General features: G+C 39.6%; 1 protein-coding gene and 1 long non-coding RNA gene across 2 annotated transcripts; both read left to right on the forward strand.

The window, feature by feature from the left end:
- Window positions 1-4,815: 4,815 nt before the first annotated feature.
- Window positions 4,816-11,253, forward strand: LOC138643316 (microtubule-associated serine/threonine-protein kinase 3-like). The gene is made up of 11 exons (XM_069732244.1): window positions 4,816-4,862; window positions 5,616-5,824; window positions 6,600-6,738; window positions 6,839-6,971; window positions 7,118-7,283; window positions 7,445-7,546; window positions 7,783-7,905; window positions 8,050-8,150; window positions 9,517-9,608; window positions 9,968-10,056; window positions 11,141-11,253. The coding sequence occupies exons 1-11, from the start codon at window positions 4,816-4,818 to the stop codon at window positions 11,251-11,253; spliced, it is 1,314 nt and encodes a 437-aa protein (XP_069588345.1).
- A 122-nt stretch (window positions 11,254-11,375) lies between these two features.
- LOC138643590 (uncharacterized) lies at window positions 11,376-12,883 on the forward strand. Its single transcript, XR_011314200.1, has 4 exons — window positions 11,376-11,455; window positions 11,922-12,002; window positions 12,154-12,234; window positions 12,396-12,883. It is a non-coding gene; the product is annotated as an uncharacterized lncRNA (long non-coding RNA).
- The last annotated feature ends 598 nt before the right edge of the window (window positions 12,884-13,481 follow it).

Below are 13,481 nucleotides of genomic sequence, written 5' to 3' on the forward strand. Positions count from 1 at the left end.
AGTATAACCCTGACACTATGCCACTTCTACCCGATGGCGTCCTCAGCTTCACTTACCGGATGGTTATGAAGCTAGTGAGCGACTGCCTGACCAAATTCTACAAAGGTCGTATAAGCTCAGAATATGTTGAGCATTTACAGATGAACATCAGGACATTAGTACAACAGGCAAGTAACAGACAAACTGGGCAAATCATATAAAATAATAATGGATAATAATCATAAAATACAAGCTGGGGAAGGGGGCGGTGATAGTGTGGGCCTGCATGCTCTAAAATGCCAGGGCTGAATTTTACTCCCAGTCCACCCTGGTCACAATATGTAAAAAAAGTAAATGTTTACACATGTAAAGAATATGTAGCATCCAAAACCTGTTTAAAATCATTTTTGGGGGGAAAGACGGATATTAAAGCCTGATTAGAAGAGCAAAGAGTTTTTTCCTCTTTCCCTGATTCTGGTTCTGATGCTCAACCCATAATGTTGCCACCTTAATTGTTACTAGAATGTTGCTAGGCAACTTCCTTTTATGGTGAGATGCCCCTTTAACTCCTTCACCACCTTGCGATTTTCCGTTTTTGTGCTTTCGTTTTTTTTCTCCCCTTCCTTTTTACCATAAATATAGCCTATGAGGGCTTGTTTTTTGCAGGCCGAGTTGTAGTTTTTAATGACACCATAGATTGCATATATTGTACTTGAAAACGGGGAAAAAATTTGAAGTGCGGTGAAATTGCAAAAAAAGTGCAATTCCACAGTTTTTTTTTTTTATTTAAAATGTTCAATGAATGCTAAAACTGACCTGGTAATATGATTCTACGGGTCAGTATGAGAATGTAGATACCAAACATATATAGGTTCTTTTTTTACTTATGTGGTGGAAAACAAAATCTGAACGCCGGCCATGAGTCGGCGTACATAAAATGTGACCAATGGACATTCACACTGGCCTTCTGCAGACCCCCAGCTGTCGTTACCACCCATCGCAACCCTAGAATCATGTGACAAGGGCGCTCATGAGCAAGACTTGTGACATGGCTTCGGTCAACACGTCTTAAATGCTGTTGTCAGTGATTGTCAGCGGCATTTAAGTGGTTGACAGCCGAAATCCATCTGCATCTATTTGTGGGTCATGACAGCTGATCAAATCAGCTGTCATGTGCGGGTAGAGATGCGGGCTCTGGCGCTGCCTAAAAAAGACAGGGACACAACCTTGGACGTACCTATACTTTCAAGGATGTAATTGGGTAAAGATTCCATCCCCGGATTCCATGATGACATCACCGATGAAATGTTAACATTCCTCCACAAGATTCCATGATGACATCATAAGGCACCGCCACTACTTAACCAAGTGCTTACTTCCCAGGAGTCATTGTTGTCAGTGATTGGCTGCGAAGCTGGTGATATACTGACTGCGCTTGGATTTGCTTGAAATGTCTGGAATTTCTTCACATAAACTTGAAGTGTTGGCACTACTCCAGGGGATTCTTACCACCTATGCCCCTGACATTGTGCTACCACTACCCGATGGCGTCCTCAGCTTCACTTACCGGATGGTTATGAAGCTAGTGAGCGACTGCCTGACCAAATACCACCGAGGTCGTATAAGCTCAGAATATCTTGAGCATTTACATATGAGCATCAGGACATTAGTACAACAGGCAAGTAACAGACAAACTGGGCAAAGCGTATAAAATAATAATGAATAATATTTATAACAAGTTTATTTACATGAAATATGTATTTTGGCCAAGACCAATTTAATTTATCGCTTATACGAAATATCCATATATGTATTAATTGTAGCTGAAGATTGCAGGAGTAAAATGGTGACATAAATAGTGTCCTATAGTCTCTACTTTCTCTCATGATTTTCCTTTTATGTTTATTTCAATTTTTATAGGCTGAAGAAAGATCCCAAAGTGGAGATCTGGCCTTTATAAAAAAATTGGCCCAAAAGTTCCTGGATGTACTAGAATTTATGGCCCCCTCACTGAAGCATTTGGTAAGAATCCATCATCTTCTATATCTCATGTCTATCTTGTCTGATCTTCTCCAGATTACTCGTCATATAGCAGAATGTCATATTTCTCATATTAGAAGCCTCCCAGTCCGCTACCGGCAGATACAGGATATGTCATGGCCGCCCGTCTCTGCTCCATCCTCTGTGGATATCGATATATAATCACTGCACTCGTACTCAGAAGCTTGCTTTGATATAGGTGAAAAAGTTTATTGAAACAATTGTGGCAAAAAGGAAAATTGGTGTAGCGATAGGCATAAACGACGTTTCGGTGAGACTTCTACATGCATCCTACAGTTAAGTAATTTGGGACTCTGAGTACTCTATTCTAACAACTCCCCTACTATATTACAGCTGAATTGGTAATCACCACAGCTCCCATTCTCATTGAAACTGGGTACCCGTATTGTTGGACCGAGACTGGGCATACACACCGGCAGGTAGTACACCTACTACATAATCTCATACCACGAGCCGCCCCTATAACCCACTTACCCTAGATATCTATTTCCACAGTTACTTCTATGTACCCTTTCCACTTATTGGGGACATCCAGTGTATTACAGGTTGATCATACAGGCAAGTATAACATGGCTCCGCGGTACCCCACCTGATATGCACTGTACAGACAAATTTACTCCCATATTTATGTATTTCTCTAGCCATATCTGCACGTACGTTTCGTATTACGACAACTGGCCTGCTACACTGTCTGTAGTAAGAACAATATACTGGCAAGTATACTGGAATCTGTCTTACTCACTATTTATCTATCAAGAACTTAACAGATAACATATTACCATATGTCCCTACAGCTATTTCCATATGTGTATCCCACTATACGGCAACCAAGGGTCCATCAGACGGGTATTATTGGCAAATTAGAAGTACGTTGTAGCATATTTCTTTGTGCCCCTTACTACAAGACAGTACCAGAATATTCCTTTTTTTCATTTTTTTCATTTTGCTCTCCACCATTCTCTCCAGGCCCCTTTATTTTGGCTGGCACCATCAGCAACACTGCAGTACAGCCATACATTAGGAATCTCCCACCAGGGTATGCTACTATCTTACTCTCACGCACGTTAGATGCATCTCTTTGCCTCCCTATGCCTCTATTTGTCGTCCTGATACTATATGCGCCCTATATACAGACATTGGCTACTTGTGGTTTTGACATGTTTTCCAGATTTGTATATATGTTAATTTTCTTGTAGATAGTCATTGATTGCATTGTATATAGTTATTTATTGTCTTTTTTATTATTTGTTTGTTCCAGCAATAGCGTGATCAAGGCCACGAGCTGGCCGAAACGTCGTTTATGCCTATCGCTACACCAATTTTCCTTTTTGCCACAATTGTTTCAATAAACTTTTTCACCTATATCAAAGCAAGCTTCTGAGTACGAGTGCAGTGATTATATATCGATATGTGCATTGGGACTATTGGTTCCGTTCACTAGCACCGTCACATCCATAACAGTCGAGTGCTAGCCTTCGAATTCTCCCCATCCTCTGTGGAGACAGTCTGTGCTGTACTCAGTGGTGCGGACCTTTCATATCACATCTGTCTCACTTTATCTTCACAATCTGCCTGCTTGTAAATGCCGCAGTTCTGGTGATAGATGATATTGGAGAACTGTTGTATATACAAGTCCCTTATATATTAATGTGGATTTACTGGACGGAGCGGCGGTGTATATTCCAAGCAATACCGCAATTATGTAAATTCAGGTTTAGTCCTTTCTGTCTTTTGTGTACGGTAATTAAGTATTTGTAAAAGTTGTATTAATTGTACGTATTATATCCATTAGGAAACACCGGACGGTGACTCCAAAGAGGGGCAACAACGAAATATCGCTGACCCCAATACCAGTGAGCCACGGCTAAAAACGATTGAAGGTAAGCTGATCATCTCATATTCCTACAAACATTAAAATTATGGAGATATCAGAGAATATATAAATTTACTCTTCATCCTATGTATGAGGCCAGTGACGGCTCCTGGACCTCCTATAGACTATAATAGAGAAGGCCCATGCAATTCTGAAAACCCCTCTGATTCTCTTCTGAGATCTTCTCAGCCCCAAAATGCACAAGGAACCTCATAGGGTCCCCATTCAAGTCATTGTCAGACCCAGAACAATCACACATTTATGGTAGAGTATATCTATCTATGGATGTGCCATAGTTATATACAGTATGTGCAGAATATCCATATAACTAGTATTATACCATTTACTTGTCTTTCCTTCCTTATATCAATGTGTTATTTATTAAATATTGATATCTAATACATGATGTCTCTTCATTATTTTATCATTATATTAGAGACAACTGAGCCGGCAACTGCTGACGGTGGAATATCTGAGACACCAGAGATCCCCGAATCTGCCAGTGTAAGTATCAGAGAAGACATCTGTATATCATCAGATAACGGGGTATGAATTACATATCACATGTTACACCCCATAGGGCAGCGGGTTAATTCTATTCTTAATGTAGATTGGACCTATTATTACTATTCCTGTCTCCTCAGTGTGATGTCCCTTACCATCCCCTCCAGTACAATGATATATGTGCATGGAGGATATCCCTATAATATAATAGTATCTGGGAAGCGTCCTGCTAGTATCATGTCCTCTACATCTGCTGCAGTGTAATCTTCAGGGACATAATGTAGGGGAAAAGTTCCTGCATCTGCAGCTTTTATTTTCCTGCAACTTTTATGTCTCATTGTCATTTCTTATCATTCTAGGCCGTGATCAGATCATTGAACCTTATGAGTAAACCAAACATGAGCGACTTTACCCAGATCAAAGAGATCAGCAGTGGATCTTATGGGTGAGCTTTATGGATAAGCTACATTATTTCCAAACTTCTTATGATGAATCCTCTGTCTATATGTCCTCCTGCCTTGGGGAAATTCCTGTATATGAGTCTACGTCTAAATATTACTGTTGTCCAAGATCTGAAACATTTTTAATTTTTCATCCGATGGAGCTTTGTAAGGACTTGTTTTTTGTGAGCCGATCTGTTGTTATTGATATCACTTTGCACTAGATCTAATCTACATCTAGTCATCTAGTCCACATCTATTTGTCACGATTCAGCTCAGTTATGATGTGATATGGATGAATACCTCCCATAAGTGATCATTCCTGCTGAGTTATTTTGTGTATTTCCAGATATTGATTTCTAGTGACGGCCATACATCTAGTATTAACTATTAGTGATGAGTGCGTATGCTCGTTACTTGAGATTTCCAAGCATGCTCGGAGATTTAGTTTGTGTCGCCGCAGCTGCATGATTTGCGGCTGCAAGACAGCCTGAATACATGTGGGGTTTTCCTAACAAACAGGCACTCCCCACATGTATTCAGGTTGTCTAACAGCCGCAAATCATTCAGCTGCGGTGATACAAACTAAATCTCCGAGCACGCCAAAATACTTGGAGAACACCCGAGCATCCTCAGAAAACCCGATTAACGAGTATATTCGCTCTTCACTATTAACTAATAGTACAAAAGATCTTTTGACATATAGACAGACTGTTAGTAAGAATTCTGTATAAATTATGGATTTTTCTCCTCTACAGGGTCGTCCACTTAGTGCGTCATAAAGACACAAACAAGGTATACGCCATGAAGAAACAAGCCAGGAGAAACCTGGATCATCCATCCTATCTTGAAAGGGCCTATCTGGAAAGGGATATCGCAATATTCTCTGATTGTCCCTTTGTGGTCTCCACGCTTTGTTCCTTCCCAACTGAAACACATCTGTGTATGGTCATGGACTTTGAAGCAGGTAAGATATATCCACTGTATCTATATCCAGCCCATATCTGCTTAAATATATAAAGGTACCAAGGTATTTATATTTCATTAATCTACATAAGAACAGTTTAGGAGGGTTACATCTTTCTGACAGATAATAATTTTCATTGCTTCTTATTGCATTTTTTTTCTGATGTTGGGACAACAAAAACACTGCAATTCCATCTGAGTTTTTTGTTTTTTTATTATTTATCTTGAATGGAAGAATGATTTTCAGATTTAATTTTCTTTCCCCAAATATTTTTATTATTATTTTATTTTTTAGTCTCCATAAGGGACCTGAACATGTGATTATATAATCGCACTTCCTATGTACTGCAATATGCATATTGCAGAATATGGTGAAAATCTTGGTCCCCTATGAAGCCAAGCTACACACTGACCTTCACAGAAGTACCATAATGGCAAGGATAGTAGTCTTCTGCAGCCACAGCAAACCACTGACATGAAATGGGGATGATGAGTGCTTAGAGCAGCTCGCCTCCAGGTCACCTGCTGTCACAGTGCAATGTAAGAGTTTACCAGCAGGGGGCAGATCTGAGCTCTCTTTTTGTATAGGACTACTCTAGTATACGCTCTACATCACATGACTAGTCTGCAGTATACAGTATGCATTCTACAGCACACAGTGTATCTCTATGATTGACTCCCTGCCCCAATGTCTCAGCTTATTTCTCATTCACACTCATCGTGTGTAATTTACATTGTAGTAAACCCTTACCTGTCATATTTGCTTTCTGCTCTAGGAGGAGACTGTAGCAGTCTCATAAAGTTATATGGTCGTTTACCCCTTGACTTGGCCCGCATGTACATTGCGGAAACGGTTCTTGCTGTGGAATATCTGCACAGCTATGGTGTGGTTCACCGAGACTTGAAGCCTGAGAAGTAAGTAAATGCAGCAGTTTAATACAGGGAAAGACAGTTATAGTTTGGTATACAGTCTACGGGTTATTACTTAGGGCTGACAATATCTTTTCTTTCACAGCCTCCTGGTATCATCAACTGGACACATCAAAGTCACCGATTTTGGGCTTTCAAAACTCGGACTCATGAGACCAACATCAGACATTTACAAGGCTCGAACTAAAGAAATCACCAGAGAGTTCAGTGATTATAAGGTTAGCTATACATAAAAAACGTATTCTTTACAGATCTGATCAATTTCTGATTCTATGATATTTTTCACATGGAAAACTTTTCCACTGATATTAGTTGTCAAAGTTATTTTCATTGATCATCTTCTTATTGTTCTGTTGGTTTCCAGACGATTGGCACCTTGTCTTATGTAGCCCCAGAAGTCCTCTTACTGGAGGGCTATGGAAGGCCTATTGACTGGTGGGCAATAGGGATCATCTTATATAAATTTCTTACCGGCCATGTGCCATTTAAAGGAAGATGTACAAAAGATATTTTCTACAGAATCGTCACGGGTAAGTAAAATAATCTGACTACTGTGTGATGCCATAATAATTTGGTTCAGTTGTTAGGTTCATTCTTTGGTTTAGTTACTTGTTGTTTTTGATAATTTGTTTTTAAATGACAGTAAATGTAGAGATTTTCTTTTCTGTAATAATTACTTTTTATATAACAGATGACATCACTTTGAAATTTAAAAATTTTGCTCTTCATCCCGATGCTGAAAACATCATAACTCAGCTGCTCAGGAAAAATCCAAGACGTAGACTCGGGACAGGTAATGTATATAGTAGTATTAATAATGACTTATAACTCCTCTGTGACCTTACAAATAGATAATTTCCATGAGGATGAGCACTGAGGTCTCTGCTTTACCTTCTTGTCTATTCCCCATCTCCATGCCAGGACTTACAGTATATGTTGGCTCTGCTATGTCTTCAGTTTAGATTAACATAAAATGTACAGTCCTCCTAACATTGTCTGAATCACTTTTTTCTTGTCTTCTGTTTCCAGGAGGAGCAAATGAAATCAAGAGTCATCCATTCCTGAGTAAGTTAGATTTTGAGAACCTTCAAAATCAGAAGCCGCAGTTTAGGCCAAATCTTAACTCAGAGGAGGACACTCACTACTTTCACAGTAAGTAGAATAAGACGTCATCTGGTTAAAGCTGCCGTTTGTCTTGTCTTTCATTTTATGTGACAATATGTTCCCATCATTATTAGTAATAACATGGTGACTGTGACTATATTAATAATCTCTGCTAATACTTGTACTTTGTAGCTGGCAATAGGAGACTCAAACCTATGCATTCACATAAGGGTGAAGTCATTGGTTGGAAAGAAAGCCTAAACGATGTATTATCTTCTCAAAGACTTTCTAAGGTAAGTATATGATCAGTAAATCCACAAAACTATAACTAAAAATAGTATTAACCCCTTCACGACATGCCCCGTACTAGTACGGCACATGTCGTGTCTCTCCCTTTGATGTGGGCTCCGGAGCTGAGCCCACATCAAAGTCGCGACATATCAGCTGTTATGTACAGCTGATATGTGTGCGCAATAGCGGCAGGTGGAATCGCGATCCACCTGCCACTATTAACCTGTTGAATGCCGCTGTCAAACACTCACAGCGGCATTTACCTACCGCTTCCGGCCACGTGGCCGGAAATGAGTGCATCGCCGACCCCCGTCATATGATAGGGGGTCAGCGATGCATCAGGATGCTAACCATGGAGGTCCTTGAGACCTCTATGGTTACTGATGCCAGCCTGCTGTGAGCGCCACCCTGTGGTCGGCGCTCATAGCAAGCCTGCAATTCAGCTACATAGCAGCAATCTGATGATCGCTGGAATGTAGCTGAGCCGATCGAGTTGTGCCAGCTTCTAGCATCCCATGGAGGCTATTGAAGCATGGCAAGTTTAAAAAAATGTTTTTAAAAATCTGAAAAAAATAAAAAAATATAAAAAGTTTAAATCACCCCCCTTTTGCCCCATCCAAAACAAAACAGTAAAAAAAAAATCAAACCTACACATATTTGGTATCGCCGCGTTCAGAATCGCCCGATCTATCAATTAAAAAAAAGCATTAACCTGATCGCTAAACAGCGTAGCGAGAAAAAAAATTGAAACCCCAGAATTACGTTTTTTTGGTCGCCGCGACATTGCCTGAAAATGCAATAACGGGCGATCAAAAGAACGTATCTGCACAAAAGTGTTATCATTAAAAATGTCAGCTTGGCACACAAAAAATAAGCCCTCACCCGACCCCAGATCACGAAAAATGGAGACGCTATGGGTATTGGAATATGGCGCATTTTTTTAGCAAAGTTCTGAATTTTTTTCACCACTTAGATAAAAAATAACCTAGTCATGTTTGGTGTCTATGAACTCGTAATGACCTGGAGAATCATAATATCAGGTCAGTTTTAGCATTTAGTGAACCTAGCAAAAAAGACAAACAAAAAACAAGTGTGAGATTGCACTTTTTTTGCAATTTCACCACACTTGGAATTTTTTTCCCATTTTCTAGTACCAGACATTGTAAAACCAATGGTGTTGATCAAAAGGACAACTCGTCCCACAAAAAATAAGCCCTCACATGACCATATTGACAGAAAAATAAAAAAAAGATATGGCTCTGGGAAGGAGGGGAGCGAAAAACTAAAACGCAAAAATGAAAAAGGGCCGCGGCGTGAAGGGGTTAAAATACTACATATATATATTTGATTTTACTCTATGTATTTCAGATATTTGCCACCAATACCAGGATGATGAGCAATGAAGATCATGAGCCATCTCCAGTTTCTTCTCTAGAGACCAGCACAAAACTCTCAGACGTGTGAGTAGATTATTATTACTATGGGGTATAGTACTGACATATCTTCAGAATACCAAATACAAGACGCACATGACACAATACTACATCCAGAACCCACCACCCCATGATTGATCATCACTGTAGGGTCTGGCTTGTGATAACGCTGGTGATAACAGTTGATAATTGTGACCAGCCTTTAATTTCCATTTTATTAAAGCCCTTTAATACTAGTTATTCTTCATTCTTGCTGATAGAAGGCAGTCCTGTGCAAGGTATCCCCTCCATTTTGTCCAAGTGTCCTAACTGCCCATACAGAAAGGAGTCTTTTTACTTTTAATTGCTTTTACTTGTAATTTATTTATTTTTCTTCTACCAAACAGGCAGAAAGAATCTTCTCCTTCTACAAATGATGGTGATAGTGAGTATTTCACTGCTAAAAACAACAAGACACCATCTCCCATATTGTCAGGTATGTGCAGGTCTATAGGACATCTTGATGTCGCCACTGACCAATAGGTGTAATGTAAATATTACATGAGGGCTCAGAAAATCACTGCTTTTTTGTGCCTTTAAAATAAACAACAATCCAACACTTTAATGTACAAAATTTTCACTCTTTTGTTCTGTGCATTAAAAGGTATAAGAGGCCATGCAGTCTGATGCCGGATACTGATCACAAATACTGTGCCCATGGCTCGATCAGGTCCCAAACTAACCCTATATGTACTCTTAATGTGACACAGATGTTTTATGTAATGATTATATGATAACACTGCTGCAACTAATGTCATATTGAAGGGAACCTGTCACCAGATTTTTCCCGTATAACCTAAGAACACCACCTATCAGCTCCGTGCTTCAGCATTCTGGAATTTCTGTATATAAGTCTGCAAGCTGCCCTTCAAAAAACAAAAGACATTTTATTATACTCACTGATGGTGCAGTCCGGACTGATGGGCGTTACTGTTCTTGATCCAGAGCCTCCTCTCTTCTTACGATGCCGTTCTCCTTCTCTGCTTCATGTGGATGATGCGTCCTATGTCATCCACACAGTGTTCCCCCATTACGTTCCTGCGCAGGCACACTTTCCTCTGCCCTGCTGAAGGCAGATCAAAATACTGTAGTGCACATGCGCCTGTGCTCTTTGGCCCTTCCCCAATTAGTGATGAGCAAGTGTGCTCGTTACTCGAGTTTTCCGAACATGCTCGGGTGTTCTCTGAGTAGTTTGGGCGTGCTCTGAAATTAAGTTTTAGTCCCTGCAGCTGCATGATTTGAGAGTGCTTGATAGCCTGAATACATGTGGGGATTTCCAAAAAAACAGGCAATCCCCACATGTATTCAGGCTGTCTAGCAGCTGCAAATCATGCAGCTGCGGAGATTAAAATATAATTTCCGAGCATGCCCAAAATATTCAGAGAAAACCCAAGCATGCTCGGAAAACTCGAGTAACGAGCACACTTGCTCATCACTATATGTCAATTGTGGGATTTTCACATCTATTACTAACAATGATCATTGACTTGCATTTCTCACTTTTTTACATGAATTTCCAGTTGAGAAGAAAAATACATCTGAATTAAAACTGGGAGAAGAGCAAGACCCAGAAATAGTAGCAGAGACACAACCTAGCAGATGTAAGTGTGACAATGAGGTCTATGTTGTCTGATGTTGGCGACTGAGAATAATTCACGAGGAGGATATATTACATGTCACTGGTGGGATTTTAACATCCATGACTAACAATGATTATTGACTTGTTTTTCTCACTTTTTTATATGAATTTCCAGTTGAGAAGAAAAATACATCTGAATTAAAACTGGGAGAAGAGCAAGACCCAGAAATAGTAGCAGAGACAGAACCTAGCAGAGGTAAGTGTGACAATGAGGTCTATGTTGTCTAATGTTAGCGACTGAGATTAATTCACGAGGAGGATATATTATATATAGTGATGGGCGAGTGTGCTCGTACTCGAGTTTTCCAATCATGCTCAGGTGTTCTATGAATATTTTGGGCGTGCTCGGAAATTAAGTTTTAGTCCCCTCAGCTGCATGATTTGTGACTACTAGACAGCCTGAATACATGTGGGGATTTCCAAAAAAAAGACAATCCCCACATGTATTCAGGCTGTCTAGCAGCCGCAAATCATGCAGCTGCAGGGACTAAATTTGAATTTCCGAGCACTCCCAAAATAATCGGAGAACACTGGAGCATGCTCGGAAAACTTGAGTAACGGGCACACTCGCTCATCTCTCTATGTCAATGGTGGGATTTTCACATCTATGACTAACAATAATTATTGACTTGTTTTTCTGACTTTTTTACATAAATTTCCAGTTGAGACAAAAAAAACAACTGCATTAAAACTGGGAGAAGATCAAGACCCAGATATAGTAGCAGAGACAGAACCTAGCAGAAGTAAGTGTGACAATAAGGTCTATGCTGTATGATGTCGGAGATTGAGAATTATTCATGAGCAGATGTTATCTCCCAGCGGTACAATTGCCACATGTATGATGACTGACAATGATCACTGACTTGTTTTTTTTTTTTTTATATGAATTTTTAGTTGAGAAGAAAAATAAGTCTGCAATAAAACTGGCAGGAGAGAAAAATGCCAAAATAGTAGAAGAGCGAGAACCTAGAAGACGTAAGTGTGATAATAAGGTCTATGTTGTTTGATGTTGGCCAGTGAGAATAATTCATGTGGAGAAGATGTTATCTGTCAGTGGTGGGATTGTCACATGTATGATGTCTGACAATGATCATCCTATTACCGTACTTACTTTAGTTTTATATCTCCTCTCATAGGTTCCATCTTCCGACGGATTATTTCATCCTGCCGGCGTGGACTATCCAGGGCTGCTCGCAGCATCAGAAAACGATGCATTTTTCCAATCTGTCATTAGGGCACCATATACATCTAGTGCCCTGAAGAAAGTACAGCAAGTCCATCATCAAATCTGTACTTGGGCAGCACGGTGGCTCAGTGGTTAGCACTGTTGCTTTGCAGCACTGGGATCCTGGGTTTAAATGTCACTAAGGAAAACATCTGCATGGAGTTTGTATGTTCTCCCAGTGATTGCGTGGGTTTCCTCCGGGTACTCCGGTTTCCTCCCACACTCCAAAGACATACTGATAGGGAATTTTCTGTGGAATATGATGGCGCACAAATACACGTAAGAAATAATACCCGTGCGGAAATATTTCTAACATCTACCTGTGGCCTTCTGACCATCTAAATAATATTGCACGCCCCACTTTTCAGTTTTTGAATTTCCACAAAAATTTTAAATAACCAATAAATTTCGTTCAACTTTACAATTGTGTTCCACTTGTTGCTGATTCTTCACCAAAAAATTACATTTGGTATCTTTATGTTTCAAGCATGATATATGGGAAAAAGTTAAAAAGTTCAAGGGAGCCGAATACTATCGCAAGGCACTGTAGGTACACAAGGTTATAAATTATGTAATTTTATAAATACAGGAAGTATGTGCATACGTCTAGGATATGAATTCCGAAGAAAAACTAATCTGAGCATTAAAGGGAGCAAAACACCAGATAACTGGAAAAAAAGTCAATAGAACAATGTATGAAAATGTTAAAAAAACATTTGTCAAGTATAAAATGTGTGGGAGAAGCACAAAAATAAGAAAAAAGGGCGCATAACATAGTTGTATTTAGTAAAAGTGACATATGTCAAGGTTAGGTAGGGAGACGTGCTGCATAATGCTGTCAACAGTGTATTGAAAATATCTGAATACTATCAAGTAAGAACAAATGTAATTTTACATAAAGACACTGCGAGTATGGTATAACACTATGGTTAGTCAAGAAAGTGACTAAATGTATAAGTGGATACAAATACTAAATACGGTATTTTACGCATTATAA

This window comes from Ranitomeya imitator, chromosome 6 (assembly GCF_032444005.1).
Source record: "Ranitomeya imitator isolate aRanImi1 chromosome 6, aRanImi1.pri, whole genome shotgun sequence".
Classification (NCBI taxonomy): Eukaryota; Metazoa; Chordata; class Amphibia; order Anura; family Dendrobatidae; genus Ranitomeya; species Ranitomeya imitator.